The sequence below is a fragment of the Erythrolamprus reginae genome, chromosome 6, assembly GCF_031021105.1.
Source record: "Erythrolamprus reginae isolate rEryReg1 chromosome 6, rEryReg1.hap1, whole genome shotgun sequence".
Taxonomy (NCBI): Eukaryota; Metazoa; Chordata; class Lepidosauria; order Squamata; family Dipsadidae; genus Erythrolamprus; species Erythrolamprus reginae.
The window spans coordinates 97870113-97890886 of record NC_091955.1 but is presented as its reverse complement, the minus strand read 5'-3'; the positions used below and the strand labels follow the sequence as shown (position 1 = coordinate 97890886).

At 41.9% G+C, this 20774-nt stretch overlaps 2 protein-coding genes across 2 annotated transcripts; one reads left to right on the top strand and one right to left on the bottom strand.

The window, feature by feature from the left end:
* Nucleotides 1-1906: 1906 nt before the first annotated feature.
* Nucleotides 1907-2842, bottom strand: LOC139168902 (olfactory receptor 5V1-like). The gene has a single exon (XM_070754670.1). It carries the CDS (start codon nt 2840-2842, stop codon nt 1907-1909), a length of 936 nt encoding a protein of 311 aa, XP_070610771.1.
* A 7080-nt stretch (nt 2843-9922) lies between these two features.
* Nucleotides 9923-10858, top strand: LOC139168901 (olfactory receptor 5V1-like). The gene has a single exon (XM_070754669.1). The coding sequence runs from the start codon at nt 9923-9925 to the stop codon at nt 10856-10858; it is 936 nt and encodes a 311-aa protein (XP_070610770.1).
* Nucleotides 10859-20774: the final 9916 nt, after the last annotated feature.

Below are 20774 nucleotides of genomic sequence, written 5' to 3'. Positions count from 1 at the left end.
GGTAGCCCATCACTGGATGGCAGGCTATGCAACCTGCAGAATTCTGGGAATTGAAGTCCACAAGTTTTAAAGTTGCCAAGTTTGAACAGCTCTGTTGTCGTGTCTTTCAGCCATCTGGCATGGAATCCAGGAAGTGATCACCTTGGCATCCTTAGCAACCTGCTGGTATACGTGACGTCAAAGCTCCACCCCCGGAATCTCTTCGTGGGATGGATTCCCCAGCTCCTTCAAAGGGAGGACTTTTCATGTAAAAATAAAAAAACATATTTTTATGTGAAAGGACCTCCCTTTGCTTGCGGCGCCACGGCGGCGTCCTTTTTTGTAAAAATATATATATATTATTTTTACATGAAAAGACCTGACTTTTCTCATCACTGAATTTCCATTTGTTTGTTTGTTTGTTTGTTTGTTTGTTTGTTTGTTTGTTTGTTTGTTTGTTTGTTTGAAACATTTATATCACACACACACACACAATCTTCTGACCAACTCTGGGCAGATGCCAATTAGAAGTTAAGAAAATATATTGAACTGGATTAAAGCAATAAAACTAAACATATTCATTTTTTTTAAGCAACAAGATCCAGTGGCCGGTCAATGGTCCATTTTTTTTTCTCAGCTCTTGTGGTAAAATGTCTTCAGAGCTTTATGGAAGGAGAAACATCTAATGGACCTGCAGCTTGGGGTGGGGTGGATCTAGATCTTCCAAAGCTTTGCAAAATGAAATCCGTTGTTGAGCAAAGTTTTCCACTTAGGCAAAAATCCCCAAATGTACAGATACATATCAGAGGAAACCTGGCTTAACATTAGTAACTGCAAGAGGGGTCTTCTAGATATGAGCCAACAGTGTGGAATATATACACATTCTAAAACATATGAAGAAAAAGTTGCAGGAACTGAGCAGAGATAGTTTAATGAAAAGAAGGACTAGGAGAGACATGATATCAGTCTTACAATATCTCAGGGGTTGCCACAAAGAAGAGGGAGTCAGGCTGTTCTCCAAAGCACCCGAGGGTAGAACAAGAAGCAATGGGAGGAAATTAAACAAGGAGAGAAGCAACTTAAAACTAAGGAGAAATTGCCTGATAGTGAGAACAAATAATTATTATAATCAGTGGAACAACTTCCCTCCAGAGGTTATGAATGCTCCAAGACTGGAAGTTTTTAAGATGATGTTGGATAACTATCTGTCTGAAGTAGTGTAGGGTTTCCTGCCTAAGCAGGGGGTTGGACTTAAAGACCTCCAAGGTCCCACCCAACTCTTATTCTGTTCACATCTAAGGTGGGGGTTCTGTTACTCTTTCCTTCTACCATGTCCATATTTCATTTCCAACATTGGCCCTTTGACTGTCCAAATGTCTTATTCTTCATCTGAATACTATTTGATAGCTGCTCTTGGCTCTGGGGCAGAGGAATATAGGTTAGGAGGTGTTGCATTTCGTTACGGTTTGCTTGACAAACTTTATTAGCTGGGTAGGACACAACATTTTAATTTAATTTAATTTAATTTATTATTTAATTTTATTATATTTGTCAAACAAATATAGAATTATAGTTTGCATCAACATAACAAAGTATAAAGTAGTGATAAAAAGCATAACAGGACAGAAGGGCAGGAATGGTAGGAACAATGGTGCACTTATGCACGCCCCTTACAGACCTCTTAGAAAAGTAGATAATTTAAGGTTGAAGATTGAAAATGCTGAAGTCAGTGAGTTTTCATTAAGTTACAGAGACAAATTTGTTTATTAGATTTATTTCTCATGTTCTTACAACAACTGCCAAAGTTTTTACTTATGAAAGTGCATTGCAGGTGCCTTTTGAGAAAGCACTTCTACCCCAGTTCATGCACAACATTTATAATAGTTAAATACAAAAACACATGGCAATCCCTCCCCTCAAATGAATGCTATGCACTCTTCCTGCAACTGAGAACCTTCTTCATGGCTCCTTTCACCTCCTTGTTGCGGAGGCTGTAGATCAAAGGGTTCAGCATGGGAGTGATGATGCAAAATGATGTGGAGATCAAGGTGTCCACCTCCAGCGAGTAACCAGCACTGGGCTGGTTGTAGTTCACAAAGGCGTTTCCAAGAGAGACCAACACAACAGCAATGTGTGATGCACAAGTAGAGAAGGCTTTGCGCCTGCCAGTTTTGGAGTGAATCTGGAGAATGGAGGTCAAAATGTAGACATAAGACAGGATGATGAAGAGGAAGGGACCGAGGCCAACAAAGATGCTAGTGATGTGATTGGTCAATTCGTTGACCCAGGTATCACTGCAGGCAATTTTCAGTAATGGGGGAACATCACAAAAGATGTGAGGAACATTGTTGTTTCCACAAAACTCCAACCTGGAGGCCAGAGCAACGTGGATAGCTGAGTCCAGGAAGCCCCAGAGCCAGATGGCCACAGACAGCTGGACGCACAACTTGCCCCTCATCAGGTGGGCATAGTGCAAAGGTTGGCAGATGGCAGCATAGCGGTCATAAGCCATGATGGCCAGTAGTGTTGGCTCACAGCCTGTAAAGCCAACTAGGAAGAAGGCTTGTGCCAGGCATTGGTCGTAGGAGATGGTGTGATGTTGCCGAAGGAAGTTCACCAGGATCTTGGGCACCACCACAGAAGAAAGACAGATGTCCAAGCAGGAGAGCTGGCTGAGGAAGAAGTACATGGGAGTCTGGAGATGGGAATCCAGAAGAACCAGGGTGATGAACATGAAGTTGCTCATCAGCGTGGCTAAATAGGCAGCCAGGAACACCAGGAAAAGTTGGACCTGGTGGCCCCGGAGTCTGGAGAATGCCAAGAAGATAAATTCTGTCCTCTGGGTTTGGTTGTGGGAATCCATAACAGGAGAAGCCGTGTTAACTGCGAAGAGAAAATTGAGAAGGGGAGAAATTGGAATTAACAGCAGAGTAAGATGAGCTAAGTGACCCTTTAGAAATTCATTTCCTCAGAGGTCAGATTCACCTCCACTTTGTTACAAAATATTGATTTTGGTTTTGCCACTGGGCCTTGGCGGTGTTCCCACTCAGAGTCCATCAAGTGGAGCTCTTGATTCTCTGGTCATTCGGGTGGTCATTTAAATTCTGAATTTAACATTGGTTTTTAAATCTTGCATGCTGTCCAGAGTTTGTCAGTTGGGAGGCAGTATACATTTAACAAAAATAAAAATAAAAATAACTAAATAGATTTGAGGTGGGGAGCTAGCAGAGCAGAAGCAGATTCTCTCCTTGATTGATACATGGAATCTATTTAAATTTATGAAGTCCAAAAGGTTGGTGACCCCTGAACTAGAACATACAAAACATTTGCTAGACCAATTCTTGAATACACTCCCCTGTCTGGAACTCAAACTGCCTATCAGGCATTAATACAATTGAGAGAATCCAGAAATATTTCACAAGCAGAGCTCTGCACTCCTCTGCTCCCAACAGAATACCTTATGCCATCAGACTTGAAATTTTGGGTTTAGACAACTTAGAACTATGCTGCCTTCGCTTTTGACCTAAGACTTGTTCATAAAATCATCTGCTACAATGTCCTACCTGTACTTCAACTGCAACCACAGCAATGCATGAACACACAATAGACACAAATGTAAGGTAAACTGCACCAAACTTGATTGCAATTGAGAGAGTCGATTTCAGCAACAGAGTGGTTAATGCCTGATCCTGTGGTTTCTTCCCCAAACCACAAAACCTTTAACCTTAGAGACTATCTACAGTCGACCTCACCCCATTCCTAAAAGGTCTGTAAGGAGTGTGCATAAGAGCACCAGTGTGCCTACCGTCCCTGTTCTAATGTCCCCTTTCATTTGACAAAAGATATTGACAAAATTGAATGGGTCCAAAGACGGGCTACAAGAATGGTGGAAGGTCTTAAGCATAAAACGTATCAGGAAAGACTTCATGGACTCAATCTGTATAGTCTGGAGGACAGAAGGAAAAGGGGGGACATGATCGAAACATTTAAATATGTTAAAGGGTTAAATAAGGTCCAGGAGGGAAGTGTTTTTAATAGGAAAGTGAACACAAGAACAAGGGGGCACAATCTAAAGTTAGTTGGGGGAAAGATCAAAAGCAACGTGAGAAAATATTATTTTACTGAAAGAGTAGTGGATCCTTGGAACAAACTTCCAGCAGACGTGGTGGATAAATCCACAGTCACTGAATATTAAACATGTCTGGGATAAACATATATCCATCCTAAGATAAAAAACAGGAGCTAGTATAAGGGCAGACTAGATGGACCATGAGGTCTTTTTCTGCTGCCAATCTTCTATGTTTCTATGTGTCAAGTTCATGTATTAATAACCATGTTTATACCTATATCTGTTATCTAATATGTGCTTAACAAAATAAATTAAATTAATAAAATAAAATAAATAAATAATATCAATATGAAAGAGTCCTTTGTGCCCTCTGAGTTTGCTTGTTTCCTTGGATATGTCTGACTTTTGAGCATTCTGTGGTCCAGATCTCTCCACATCTTTTGGTCTTTAACTGCTTGTTTGAACTTAAACCAGTCATAAAACATCTGAAAAAAGAAAAGAAAAGCTCAGAGATCATCGAGAACTCTTCATTTCAATCCTGAGCTAGAAATATTCTCCTTTATCAGCAATATCAATATATAAAAATTAGTTGACTTAGATTGTAAATAAATAAATACTTTATCAACATTGTATGTAGATACACAGTATACCCATACAATGAAATTCACATGACACCCAAAGACCAGTCCCAACACACTTAGCAATCCCAAAAACATGCCCTATCCATTACAAATCCCCTACCCTGAACCACCCAAATATCTACACAATGGATCATGTAAGGCATGCAAATACTATCAGATGACTAGGCTGATTCTGGAATATCCTCTGTAGTTTCTTTGTCTACCCATAACAAAAGATACATTTCTGGCTCCTAATTTTCAACCAAGGAGCTGTCTGGTCAAATCAAAGTCCATGTTTGGAACAGCAGGTACAGCTAACAAGGAGGGCAGATGCTGGATGGCTGCTTGTTACAAATTGTGGTCTATTATGAGTTTCAAAGAGAAGGACTTGGCCACCTCTGAGATTCCCTAAATGTAGATTCCTGGGTAAAATCTTCCATCCCTGATATCTCCCCTCTCAGGATCCAAATCTTACAAAGCCATCCCATCCCAAATGGAAGGAGAATCCTTGATGGACCACAAAGCAGCTCACCTTTGCTGGTTTTCCCACCTGAAGAAGATCAGTTGTGGATGAAGCAGAATTATCCTCTCCCCAAGTTCTCCCAGGGTTGGCCTCCAATGCAATGAACGTAGAGTCAACACTCTGCCAAGAGAGAAGGAAGGGAGGTGTGTGGACGTCCATCCTTAGAGCAGAGCAAGTCTGGTAATTGCTTGAATTATCCACAGCAGGTGGTACTCATGGGGCAGATTGTGCCTTGGCATGAGGGCCTGGCAGTATTCCTGCGTGGGATCCTCTAGGGAGTAGTGTTGGGGGGGGCAGACAACAGAGATCCTTGGGGAAAGAGCTGACTTCTCTGGGACTTCTTAGCAGGTCCAGGAAAGTTTTCTTGTATCACATTCAGGGATAATGTTAGTACTCTGTACAAGATAGTTGGGTTTGCAATATATAAACAAGCTAAAAATGAATGCTTGTTTGTATTGAAGTACAATAGCTTTAAAAGGTAGTGTTACAAAACTGCCATAAGAGGGAGCCAGAAAGCCCGATTGTCTCTGCTCTGTCTGTTCTTTCTGCTGATTCACTGTGACTGATGTAGTAAGTTCTCTGTGTTCAATGGTAGTTTAATGTATTTGTAAGCTGTAATGTATGTCTGATACATAACACAAAGACAGGCTTGTAATATTATTATTGTATTGAGAGATATTGACTAATTTGAATGTGAATGACCGGACTGTTTAACTTGACTGTGCTATTTCTAAATTAAACAATATTCTATACACTTTAATGTATCATATTTATTTTATTTATTTATTTATTCAATTTTTATGCCGTCCTTCTCCTTAGACTCAGGGCGGCTTACAACATGTTAGCAATAGCACTTTTTAACAGAGCCAGCCTATGGCCCCCACTATCCAGGTCCTCATTTGACCCACCTTAGAAGGATAGAAGGCTGAGTCAACCTTGAGCCGGGGAAGAGATTTGAACTGCTGACCTACAGATCTACAGTCAGCTTCAGTGGCCTGCAGTACAGCACTCTACCTGCTGCGCCACTCAGGCTCTAAATAAATTACTCATACCTCCTGGATAATAATAATTATTAATAATAATAATTTATTAGATTTGTATGCCGCCCCTCTCCGAAGACTCGGGGCGGCACACGGATATCTGCTGGAATCCCACATTTCCTCTGTAAATGTCCTTGATAACTCAAGGGTCATTCTGCCCACTCCTTAACAGATAGAGAGAGACGGGGAGGAAAAAGTAGAAGAATAATTTCCAGATTTGAACTTGAAATCAGTGGTCTCATTTGCTTTCAGCTGGTGCTCTAGAACTGACTTCAAAAACATCCAGTGGGTGTTGCTTCCTAAGTGGACAGTTTGATTTCATAGAAGTTTGATTTACTTGGAGTTATATTCTGTTGTTTAAGTGTTCCCTTAATTTTTTTGAGGAATGTATATCGTATGTGATGTGCAAAGCAATACTGATGGTGGGGCCCAGCAAGACAGGCTTCTCTGTGGTTGCCCCCACCTTGTGGTATATTCTGCCCCTAGATATGTGGTTGGGCCCCATTGTCCTGGAATTGCAGAAAGGCTTAAAATGTGGCTCTGCAGCCTTGCTTAGGGGGGCCCAGATAAGCACACCCTGAAATTGCGCCCTACTGCCAATGGATTTAAAAATCTGTTGCTTTTGAAAATGTTTACATTTATTTATTTATTTTTATTTTTTATTTATTCATTTGTCCAATACACAATACATATGGAGGAGAATAGACATGAAGTAATATATATAAAGATAATATGTAAAAATAGAGGAGAACATATATGAAAGGAAGAAAATATATATGATATATGAGATAAAGGAAAGACCATTGGACATGAGACAAAAGGCACTCTAGTGCACTTATGTACGCCCCTTACTGGCCTCTTAGGAACCTGGAGAGGTCAATCGTGGATAGTCTAAGGGAGAAATGTTGGGGGTTAGGGGTTGAAACTATTGAGTCCGGTAATGAGTTTCACGCTTCGACAACTCGATTGTTAAAGTCATATTTTTTACAGTCAAGTTTGGAGCGGTTAACATTAAGTTTGAATCTGTTGCATGCTCTTGTGTTGTTGTGTTTGAAGCTGAAGTAGTCATTGATTGGTAGGACCTTGCAGCATATGATCTTGTGGGCAATACTTAAATAGTGTTTTAGGCGTCGTAGTTCTAAGCTTTCAAGACCAATGATTGTTAGTCTGATTTCGTAGGGTCTTCTGTTTCAAGAGGAGGAGTGCAGGGCTCTTCTGGTGAAGTATCGTTGGACGTTTTCGAGGGTGTTAATGTCCGAGATGTGGTATGGGTTCCAGACAGATGAACTGTATTCAAGGATGGGTCTGGCAAAAGTTTTGTAGGCTCTGGTGAGTAGTGTGAGATTTCCAGAGCAGAAGCTACGTAGGATCAGGTTAACAACTCTAGAAGCCTTTTAAATTTTTACATGGAGGAGGAGAGAAGACATTGGAACATAGGGGGGGGATGAGTAATACATGTCCACTGGCTGAAAACCTGAGACACAACAACACAGGTGTTTAAATTTGGCAACTTTAAGACTTGTGGATTTCAGTTCTACAAATTCTGCAGGCTTGAGAATTCTGGGGTTTGAAGTCCACAAGTCTTAAAGTTGCCAAGTTTGGGGACCCCTGCACTACAAGGTCCTTTGACTGTGAAGTCAAATGGTTTCCAAAACAAAGTGAAGGCAAATGATTGGTGGACGATGGACAGTGGGAGGTCCAGGGGGACAAAGGGGAAATTTATCTCTGCTGTTTTCATGGGGAAATGTTAGAATCGGCTTTTTTTTAAAAAACTTCTCTAACCACATGGAATCGTCAGTAAAGTTATACTCTTGGGGAAAAAAACCCACAAAATATCTCAGGAGTTGTTTTTTTCATGGGATCGTTGACATTTCCTCTGTGAGGGAGGTGGGCAGTTCTCAAACAGACTCAATCAATTCATCAATCAATCAATCAGCACCACTGTAACTTCCAAAACTGAAGAAATAAGAATGTCACTACAGAGCCCTGCACACCAAGACAACTAGACACAAGAACAGTTTTTTCCCAAACGCCATCACTCTGCTAAACAAAAAATTCCCTCCACACTGTCAAACTATTTACTAAGTCTGCACTACTACTACTAGTAGTTTTTTTCCCATCATTCCTATCACCTATTCCCTCCTACTTATGACTGTATGACTGTAACTTATTGCTTATATCCTTAAGTTTTTTTAAATATTGATTGTTTCCTCATTGCTTATTTGACCCCTATGACCAGTGAAGGGCTACCAAAGGTTTTACTACCACACTGTGGGCATGACTTATACAAGATGCCCTGCATTTTCTTTCATCTTTCAGTGCAAATTGGGGGGCTCTAGGGAGGAGCTCCATTTTTGCTACCCCGCTGTGTTCCCCCCGCCCTATCTGGGCAGCAGCCCCACCCCTGCCTATGACCATCATTAAGTGCTGTATCTCATGACTCTTGACAAATGTCTCTTTTCTTTCATGTACACTGAGAGCATCTGCAAGACAAGTTCCTTGTGTGTCCAATCACACTTGGCCAGTAAAGAATTATATTTTCTATTCTATTCTATTCTATTCTATTCTATTCTATTCTGTTCTGTTCTGTTCTGTTCTATCTTATCCTATCCTATCCTATTCTATTCCATTCCATTCCGTTCCATTCTATTCTTTTAAAAAACCCTCTTTTGGAATTGTTTCTAGAGCGCCAGCTAAAAGCTAAAAATGAGACCATTGATTACAAGTTCCGATCCGGAAATGATTCTTCTGTTTTTTCCTCTCCATTTCCCTCCATCTCTAATGCAAGAAAACGGTGCTGTGTCTTCTAACAAGTCCCAGAGGAGTCGGTTTGTCCCCTGAGAGTCTCTTCTCTCTGCTCTATTCCTTGCAGGATCCCAGGCAGGAATATTCCAAGATCCACACGACAAAGTCATAATTGGCCCCACAGGGACCACCGACCACGGATAATGCAAGGAACTACGAGGCTTGCTCTGTTCTAAGGATGAACTCCCAAACGCCTCCCTTCCTGCTCTCTTCACAGATTGTTGGCTCTTCCTTCGTTGCATCTGGGCCCAACTCAGAGAGAAGATGAGCCTGTTTCAGCTCTGTGTGGTCTTCTGCAGGTGGGATAACCAGCCAAGGTGAGATGCTTTGGGGACCATCAAGGATTCTCCTTCCACTGATGGTGAGGTGACAATGTAAGGAGATTCTGGGTGCTAGGAAGGAGGGATCGGGAATCTCCACCTGGGGTGTCATAGAGGTGACCGAGTCCTCCTTCTGCTTAAGACTCATATTTGACCACCGTTTGCAATTGCTACCAATCCAGCCTCTCCCATTTTTCTTAGGTTGAACTGCTGCTCCAGTTGTGGACATTGAGTGGACAAAACATCTCCTGGGGTAAAAGCTAGGAGAGAATATATGTATCCCAGTGTTGACATTGGTGCTTTCTGACCTTGGTTGTTTCCTGGTAGATGTTTCATGACCCAAACTAGGTAACCTCATCAGAGCTGGTGGTGGGATATATCTAGCACTGTTGATGTCACCATGCTTACTTTGGGTCATAAAACATCCTGCAAGGAAACAACCACGGTCAGAGAGAACTAAGGATATACCTTTCTCTTAGTCCTTCCATGCTTTGTCCTAGAACCATTGACTCTGTGTCTCCACCTTCTTTTTTCTCTCTTCTCAGCTGCACAATATTTTTTTCTTCATGAATGCACAAAACCAAACACGAGTCACAGAATTCATCTTCCTCGGTTTCTCCAACCTGCTGAGCTACGAAACCCACCTTTTCCTGGTGTTCCTGGCTGCCTATATAGCCACTCTGATGAGCAACCTCATGATCATCACCTTAATTCTCCTGGATTCCCGTCTCCACCCCCCCATGTACTTCTTCCTCAGCCAGCTCTCCTGCTTGGATGCCTGCCTTTGTACTGTGGTGGTGCCCAGGATCCTGGTGAACTTCCTTCGGCATTATCACACCATCTCCTACGACCAATGCCTGGCACAAGCCTTCTTCCTGGTTGGCTTTGCGGGCTGTGAGCCAATACTGCTGGCTGTCATGGCCTATGACCGTTTTGCAGCCATCTGCCAACCTTTGCACTATGCCCACCTGATGAGGGGCAAGTTGTGTGTCCAGTTGTCTGTAGCCATTTGGCTCTGGGGCTTCCTGAACTCAACCATCTACACCTCTCTGGCTTCCAGGTTGGAGTTTTGTGGAAACAACAATGTTCCTCACATCTTTTGTGATGTTCCCCCATTACTGAAAATTGCCTGCAGTGATACCTGGATCAACGAACTGACCATTCACATCACCAGTATCTTTGTGGGCATCGGTCCCTTCCTCTTCATCATCCTGTCCTATTTCTACATTTTGACCTCCATTCTACGGATTCACTCCAACACTGGCAGGCGCAAAGCCTTCTCTACTTGCGCATCACACATTGCTGTTGTATTGGTCTGTCTTGGAAATGCCTTTGTGAACTACAACCAGCCCAGTGCTGGCTATTCTCTTGAGGTGGACACCTTCATCTCCACATCATTTTGCATCATCACCCCCATGCTGAACCCTTTGATCTACAGCCTCCGCAACAAGGAGGTGAAAGGAGCCATAAAGAAAGTCCTCATATGCCTGAAGGGTGCATAGCATTCATTTGAGGGGGGGGGGGGATTGCCATGTGTTTTTCTGTTTACCAATTATAAATATTGTGCATAAACTGGAGTAGAAGTGCTTTCTCAAAAGTCATCTGTAATTCACTTCGGTAAGTAAAAAAACCTTTGGCAGTTATTGTAAGAACATGAGAAATAAATCCAATAGATCTAAAAATTACATTGGACATTGCAACTTAATGAAAACTCCATGACTCCAGCATTGTGTGTCCTACCCAGCCAATATAGTTTGTCAAGCAAACCACACTTAAATGCAATACCTCCTAGCCTATATTCCACTGCCCCAGAGCCAAGAGAAGCTCTCAAATAGTATTCAGATGAAGAATAAGGCATTTGGACAGTCAAAGGGCCAATGTGGGAATGAAATATGGACATGGTAGAAGGCAAGAATGACATAATAATAATAATAATAATAATTATTATTATTATTATTATTATTATTATTATTATTATTATTAATTAGATTTGTATGCCGCCCTCTCCGTAGATGTGAATTCCCAACTTAGATGTGAACAGAACAGAATAACAGAGTTGGAGGGGACCTTGGAGGTCTTCTAGTCCAACCCCCTGCTTAGGCAGGAAACCCTACACTACATCAGGCAGATGGTTATCCAGCATCTTCTTAAACACTTCCAGTGTTGCAGCATCCACAACTTCTGGAGGCAAGCTGATCCTCTGGTTAATTGTTCTAACTGTCATGAAATTTCTCCTGAGTTCTTGGTTGCTTCACTCTGTGATTAGTTTCCACCCATCGCTTCTTGTTCTACCCTCTGGTGCTTTGGAGAATAGCTTGACTCCTTCTTCTTTGTGGCAGCCCCTGAGATATTGGAAGGCTGTTCTTGTGTCTCCCCTGGTCCTTCTTTTCATCAAACTAGCCAGGACCAGTTCCTGCAACCATTCTTCATATATATACATGTATATATTCTACACTGATGACTCACATTTGTTCACCAAGACGAGAAGACCCCTCTTGCACTTACTAATGTTAAACCAGGTCTCCTCTGATATGTATCTATACAGTTGGTTTTTCTTGCCTAAGTGGAAAATTTTACTTTCCTGAACAATGGATTTCATTTTATAAAGATTTCTCTCCCCCTCCCCCGCACCCCTGCTCCCAAACTCCAGGTCCATCAGCTGCTTCTCCTTCCATAAAGCTTTGGAGATGTTTTTTCCACAAGAGCGGAGAAAAAAAATGGCATCATTGAACATCAGATATTTGACTGGGCCCAGGTCTTATTGCTTTTAAAAATTGAATATGTTTAGTTTTATAGTTTTAATACAGTTTTCTTAACATCTGATCGGCTGCTTCCCAGAGTTGGTTAGAAGATGGGGGGTGGCTTATGTAAATATTTCAAATAAATAAATAAATAAATAAAAAGGCATAAATAGTGTATAGATATGTCTGTAATGTCTGAAATCCTTGTGTGATGATTTCCTGTGATCCTTTCACAATCTTTGTTCAGTCCAATCTTTTGTTAACTCTCATCGGAAAAGCAACTGCACTTAGTCTTATATGCTACTACACAGTGCTGTGCAGCCCTCTCCAAGCAGTTCACAGGGTCCACCTCTTGCCCCCAGTAATCTGGCTCCTCATTTGAGCAACATCGGAAGGATGGAAGGTTGAGTCACCCTTGAACTGGTCAGGATCGAACTGCTGGCAGTCAGCAGAGTAAGCCTGCAATGCTGCATTCTAACCAGTGTGCCCTCACAGCTTGCTTGCTGGCTGGCTGGCTGGCTTGCTGGCTTCCTTCCTTCCTTCCTTCCTTCCTTCCTTCCTTCCTTCCTTCCTTCCTTCCTTCTTTCCTTCCTTCCTTCCTTCCTTCCACTCCCTCCCTCCCTCTTCCTTCCTTCCTTCCTTTCACTCCCTCCCTCATCCTTTCTTCCATCCTTTCCTACCTTCCTTCCTTCCTTCCTCTCCCTCCCTCCCTCCCTCCTCCCCCCTCCTTCTTCTTCCTTCCTTCCTTCCTTCTACTCCCTCCCTCCTCCTTCCTTCCATCCATTTCCTTCCTTCCTTCCTTTCCACTTAGGACTAGCATGTAGACTTATATACTGCTTCACAAGGCTTTGCAGCCCTCTCTAAGTGGTTTACAGAATCAGCCTCTTTCTCTCCCCTGGCAGGGTCCAGGGGAAGGGCCTTCTCTGTGGCAGCTCTGGACTTTTGGAATTAACTCCCCCTCCCCCCAGATATTCTTCTGGTCTTTCGTAAGGCTTTGAAAACACATCTTTGCCGTAGGCCTGGGGCTGTTGAGCATTGCCATCCTGCTCTGGCTGACAGTAGGAGACTATAATTGGGATTAGTTGAGCTCCCATGGCTTTGTCCAATTCATCGGGTGTCACCAGTTCAAACTCTTCTCACACAACCAGAATAACACGGGTCCCTGTGACCTCTGTTGAAACTGCCCAGTTAGAGTCCAGGTCCGTCCGGATCTGAGTGACTTTATCCACAAAAAACTTATTAAAGTCCTCAGCTCTGCCCTGTAAGGGTTCCTCCACCCCCACCCCCATGTTAAGGAGGGAGAAAGTCACCTTAAACAGGGCAATTGGGCAGGATTCTTTGGATGCAATCAAGGCGGCAATATGTGAAGATTTTGCTGCCTTGATTGTCATTTGATAAGTCTTAATGTAAGAACTTAACTGTGTTTGGTCAGATCTAGATTTACTGGCCCTCCAATGCTCCTCTAGATGTCTCTTCTGGTGTTTCATCCCCCGGAGTTTCTCGGAGAACCAAGGAGAGCTACTGGGTCTACTGCCACAGAGAGGTCGCTAAGGCGCTCCCGTTGCAGATGTATTCCAGACCATTACCAGAGACTCTGCCGAATTCTGTGTAAGTGAATTCATTAAATCCCCAAGCGTCTTCTGAAAGCCCTCTGGGTCCATTAGGCATCTGGGTCGGGACCATCTAACTGGTTTCACCTCCCTGCAAGGAAGGATTGGAGCCCTAAAACCAAGCCACAGCAGAAAATGGTCTGACCATGACAAAGGCAAAATATCTAAGCTCCTTAAATTCAGATCATTACTCAACTGCCCCAAGAGAAATATTATGTCAGGTGTATGCCCCCCCCCTCATGAGTCAGGCCCTGTATTACCTGAGTCAGGTCCATGGTTGCCATGGAAGCCATGAACTCCTGTGCCAATCCAGAGGATTCACCAAGTGACGGTACATTGAGATCCCTCAAGACTATCAGTCTGGGGAATTTGGCCACCAACCTGGCTACCTCCTTGAGTAGTGCAGGCAGGGCTGTTGACATGCAGCTGGGAGCAACAAGCTCACCTGAACCCCTAGGTCCAACTTCACAAGGAGGGACTCACAGCTGACTATCTCGGGTGCAGCAAGTCTGCGCAGGTTGTAATAGCCACTCCTCCCCTGTTTCCTGAGGTTGCGGCTAGTGCCATACCTGAAACCTGGCTGGGCACATCTCAGAGAGGAACACCTCCCTCGGGACCCAGCCAGGTCTTGGTCACAAATGACAGGTTGGCCTCCTCATCCAGGAGTAAGTCCTGGAAGAGGGCAGTTTTATTCATGATCAACCTGGCGTTAAGCAGCAGCAGCCTGAGCCCAGGGTCCGGAGTTCGCCTAGCACCACTACCACGGGTTGACCTCGAGGGGCCGGAACAAGGGATCGCTTTCAGGCAGCGAAAAATAGTATTATGTAAGCAAATTAACCCAGACAACCTACTGTTCACAAAGCACTTATTGGAATTTGTCAAACAAAAATAAGAATATTTTTTTAAAAAAAAAGAATAAGAGAATAAACATGATCAGGGATGTACAATCACATATGGTGGACATGCCCAGAGGGGGGAAAATATTGGAGAAAGATTCAAAAGTGGATAGAGGAAATTATAGAACAAAAAGTAGAACTAAAACCGGAATTATGTTATGTTATGTCATGTCATGTCATTTTATTTACTTACTTACTTACTTACTTACTTACTTACTTACTTACTTACTTACTTACTTACTTACTTAGTCATACAAATATAGTATTGTATTGTAGTATGTTTAACATAATATAAGTATAAAGTAGAGATAGAAAAGATAAAAAGATATTAGGACAGGAACGGAAGGCACAATGGTGCACTTATGCACGCTCCTTACAGACCTCTTACAAAAGGGGAGAGGTCGATTGTAGATAATGTAAGGTTGAAGATTTTGGGGTTGGGGGAAGAAACAACAGAGTCCGGTAGTGAATTCCAGGCATTGACCCCTCTATTGCTGAAATCGTATTTTCTGCAGTCTAGTTTGGAGCGATTTACATTTAGCTTGTATCTATTGCATGCTCTTGTTTTGTTGTTGTTAAAGGTGAAGTAGTCGCCAACAGGGTAGTACATTGTGATGTATGATTTTATGGTACCTTACCTTATGTTGTTTTTGAATGTGTGGTTTGTATTTTTTAAAACTGTTTCAACTGATTCAGGTGGGCATTGCAGACTTTGACCACTTTATTACAGAAATTGTATTTTTGCAGTCAAGTTTAGAACAATTTACATTGAGTTTAAAGCACACGTATTATTGTCCTTAAAAGAAAAGAGGCTTACAGGTTCCTTAGCCAACTAAATTGGCCAGGTGGAACAAAAAATGCTGGAACCACTGATTTTTCATTAGGATTCAAAGTCCAACTTCTCATGTCCTTACAACAACAGCAAAAGTTTTGTTTTCCTCATGGAAGCAACATCAACATTGAGAAAGTATTATGCTCTCTTCCAACACCTGAGAAAAACCTTCCTCAGGGCCCCCTTCACCTCCTTGTTGCGGAGGCTGTAGATCAAAGGGTTCAGCATGGGGGTGACGATGCAAAACGAGGTGGAGATTAGAGTCTCAGTTTCTATGGAGTAGCCAGTACTGGGCTGGTTGTAGTTCAAGTATCCATTTCCAACGCAGAGGGTTACCACAGCAATGTGTGATGCACAAGTAGAGAAGGCTTTGTGCCTGCCAGTGTTAGAACGAATCTTCAAAATAGAGATCAAAATAAAAATATAAGACAAGATGATGAAGAGGAAGGGACCGAGGCCAACAAAGACGCTGGTGATGTGATTGGTCAATTCGTTGACCCAGGTATCACTGCAGGCAATTTTCAGTAATGGAGGAACATCACAAAAGATGTGAAGAACATTGCTGTTCCCACAAAATTCCAACTTGGAGACCAGAGCAATGTGGATAGCTGAATCCAGGAAGCCCCAGAGCCAGATGGCCACAGACAGCTGGACGCACAACTTGTTCCTCATCAGGTGGGCATAGTGCAAAGGTTGGCAGATGGCAGCATAGCGGTCATAGGCCATGACCGCCAGTAATGCTGGCTCACAGCCCGCAAAGCCAATCAGGAAAAAGGCTTGTGCCAGGCATTGGTCGTAGGAGATGGTGTGATGTTGCAGAAGGAAGTTCACCAGAATCTTTGTCACCACCACAGAAGAAAGGCAGATATCCAAGCAGGAGAGCTGGCTGAGGAAGAAGTACATGGGAGTATGGAGACGGGAATCCAGGAGAACCAGGGTGATGATCATGAAGTTGCCCAGCAGGGTGACCAAATAGGCAGCCAGGAACGCCAAGAAAAGTTGGACCTGGTGGCTCCGAAGTCTGGAGAATGGCAGGAAGATAAATTCTGTCCTCTGTGTTTGGTTGTTGGAATCCATGAGGATCCCTATCTAACAAAATGAAATTCAGTGGTGAGAAAAGTCAGATTCTAGATTTAGGCAAGAAAAAACGAATGCAGAGGTGTAGGAACTCCACTTAGAAACTAATAACCTACTCTCCAACAAGCAATTTGGTTTCAGGAAAAAATTATCCTGTAATCTGCAACTCTTACACTGCAAAAACATATCGACCATTCAACTTGATCAGGGTAAAACAATAGAAACAATTTACATTGACTTTTGTAAAGCCTTTGATTCAGTAATACATGACAAACTACTTCTGAAACTAAAATCCTATGGCATCTCTGGACCACTACATGATTGGATAACTGCGTTCCTGTCTAACAGACAACAAATGGTCAGCATAGGAAGTGCCATTTCAAATCCTGTTCCTGTCAACAGTGGTGTCCCTCAAGGTAGTGTTCTGGGACCAACACTCTTTATATTCTGCATAAACAATCTTTGTGATGATGTTATATTTAATACCACCAACAATGCTACTATCCTTCAAAAAGACCTTGACTGTATAGCAGAATGGTTAAACCACTGGCAACATCAAATCTCAACCAACCAATGCTGACTTACACATTGGCAAAAAGAATCAGAATACAAAATACAAACTTGGAGGAAACAAACTTATAGATTACCCTCAAACTATCAAAAACCTTGGAGTACTCATAGCCAATGTCCTAAGTGCTAGAGACCACTGTAACAACATTGCCAAAAGACCCCACTAAGAGTTTTTAATCTAATCTTATGTAGCTTCTTCTCTGGCAATATTGCACTGCTAACCAGAGCATACAAAACAGTTGTTAGAACAATTCTGGAACACAGCTCACCTGTCTGGAACCCTCGCTGCATAATCAGACATTAATACAATTGAGAGAGTCCAGATATATTACCTGGCTCAATAACATTAACTGTGAGAGGTATCTAGTGGACAATCCCTTGAAGATGAACCAACCCTGTGCTGCACCAGCAAGAAAAGGCAATGAAATCTTAGGCTGTATTAACAGAGGGATAGAATCAAGATCATGTGAAGGGATCAGCATTGTTCTCATTAGCACATGGAAGGACTAGAAACAATAGAATGAAACTGCAAGGGAGTAGATTTAGATGAGATATCAGAAAATCTTTCTGACAGTAAGGGTGATAAACCAGTGGAACAGTTTGCCACAGGGGGTGGTGGGCTCGCTTTCACTGGAGGTCTTCAAACAGAGACTGGACAGTCATCTTTCTGGGATGGTTTAATGAATCCTGCATTGAGCAGGGGGTTGGACCCGATGACCCTGGAGGTCCCTTCCAACTCTATGATTCGATGATTCATATCACTTTATAGTGCCTTGGTAAGACCACACTTGGAATAGTGCATTCAGTTTTCTTCACTACATAATAGAATATAGAAATTAATCAAGAGGCAATCTGGGATTAAGGAGACATTTCCTAACAGTGAGGACAACCAACCAGTGGAACAGCTTGCCTTCAGAAGCAGTGAGTGCTTCAAATCTTACAAGGCCCACCATCCCAAATAAATAAATAAAAATATCAACACGAAGAGTCCTTTGAGGCCAACTGACCTTGCTTGTTTTCTTGGAGATGTTTCATTACCCAAACTGCTGATGATGATATTCAGTCAGTCAGTCGTGTCTGACTTTTGGGCATTCTATGGTCCAGGTCTCTCCACATCTTCTGGTCTTTAACTGCTTGTTTGAACTTAAACAACTAATTTCATTTGAATCATGAAACATCTGCAAAAAACAACACTCCGAGATCGTCGAAAACTCTTCATTTTAATCCTGACCTACAAATATTCTCCTTTATTAGTTAGTTGACTTATATTGCGTGCAGATACTGTCTGTTGACTATCTTGAACCTGGAATCTCCTCAGTAGTTTCCTTCTCTGCCCATAACAAAAGAAGCGGGAATGTCTACCTGTACATTTCTGGCTCCTAACTTTCAACCACAGAGCTCACTGGTCCAAGCAGCAGGTACAGCTAACAAGGAGGGCAGATGCTACATTGGTGTTTGTTACAAATTGTAGTATCTTATGAGTTTCAAAGAGAAGGACTTGGCCACCTCTGAGATTCCCTAAATGTAGTTTCCTGGGTTGAATCTTCCATCCCTGATATCTCCCCTCTCAGGATCCAAATCTTACAAAACCACCCCATCCCAAATGGAAGGAGAATCCTTGATGTATCACAAAGCATCTCACCTTTGCTGGTTATCCCACCTGTAGAAGATCAGTTGTGGATGAAGCAGAATCATCTTCTCCCCAAGTTCTCCCAGGGTTGGCCTCCAATGCAATGAACGTAGAGCCAACGCTCTGCCAAGAGAGAAAGAAGGGAGGTGGGTGGACATCCATCCTTAGAACAGAGCAAGTCTGGTAGCTGCCTGAATTATCCACAGCAGGTGGTACTCATGGGGGAGATTGTGCCTTGGCATGAGGGCCTGGCAGTATTCCTGCCTGGGATCCTTCAGGGAGCAGAGCTGGGAGGGAAGACAGCAGAGATCCTTGGGGGAAAAGCTGGCTCCTCTGGGACTTCTTAGCAGGCCCAGGAAAGTTTTCTTGTATTACATTCAGGGGATAATGTTCGTATTCTGTACAAGACAGTTGGGTTTGCAACATATAAACAAGCTAACAATGAATGATTCTTTGTATTAAAGTACTATAGCTTTAAGAGGTAGTGTTGCAAAATTGCCATAAGAGGGAGCCAGAAAGCATGATTCTCTCTCTCTGCTCTCTCTCTGTTCTTTCTGCTGATTCACTGTGACCGATGTTGTAAGCTCTGTGTGTTCGATGGTAGTTTAATGTATTTGTAAGCTGTAATGTATGTCTGGAAAAAGAGTATTATGTAAGCAAATTAACTCAGACAACATGCTGTTCACAAAGCACTTATTGGAATTTGTCAAATATCTAATGAGAACAAGAATAAGAGAATAAACATGATCAAGGGACGTACTTCCACATGTGGTGGAAGTTCCAGAGGGGGGGGGGATGGAGAAAGATTCAAAGGTGGATAAGAAATTATAGCATAAAAAGTAAAACTAAAACCAGAATTATGTTATGTTATGTTGTGTTGTGTAGTGTTACGTTACATTACATTACTGTACATTACATTATTTTATGTTGTTTTTGAATGTGTGGTTTGTATTTAATGTTTTTTAAAACTGTTTAATAAAAACAATTTTTAAAATAAGAGAATAAACATACAATGAAAGAGATGATAGAAGGTCATGCCTCCCTACAGACAACTTAAATATGAAGTAATGTCCACAGAAATCAATTTGTGACTGAAATTGAAAATTTGTAGCTGAGACAACTGAATTGGGTAGGGCATTCCAGACTTTGGTCACTTTATTACAGAAATCGTATTTTTATAGTCAAGGTTAGAACAATTTACATTGAGATTAAAACATGCATACTATTGTGATTAAAACAGAAAGGGTCATTTACAGGTAAAACATTACTACATATAATTCTGTATGCAATATCTAGGTCTGACCACAAATGACACCGTTCTAATAAATGCTAACTGAGAATTTTGAGCCTCGAAGCAGAAGGAATTCCTTTTTGTACGGAAGAGGGCAAAACTGTTCTAATTACCAATATAATGTTTCCAGAAAAAGGCTTTACAAAATCAAGTTTACAACTCTTTAATGTTTGTTTAGCAATGCTGTTACAGTGAGCTTTGGAGCATAAATCGTCAAAGATAAGTACACCTAGGTCCTTAACAAAGTGAGGGTCATCTGCTAGATCAATGCCACCTAGCTTGTACTTGACATTCTGATTACGCTTACCAATATGTCGACTATTGCAAAGATATGGCAAACCTATCTTGTCAATAAAGCACCTCGTCCTTCTGACTTATTTAAGTCTAAAGTTTATTTGTTCTACTCTTTGTGTGTCTAGGGAAAAGAGTAAAATGCAGGTTTACTATCCATGTCTATAAAAGTATGGGATGCCCTCTGTGGATATGATAGGATCAAACCTATGTGGCTGGTTAAGGAAACCCACCCCTTTGATTTGCTTAAGGAAGTAAATATCCATTTAAGCTTCTGTTTACCTAATGTAATTAAAACTCTTACGTTTGTCTAAGGTAAAAATTAACTAGATACTGTTCTGTTTATTTATCAAACATATCTTGAAAGGATTTTGTTTGTATACTATGTGTCACATATTAACCATTCACATTGTAACTAGGTTAAGTAGATAATTACTACTTTATATTTGTATACACAAGGAATATATACACTCCATAGTA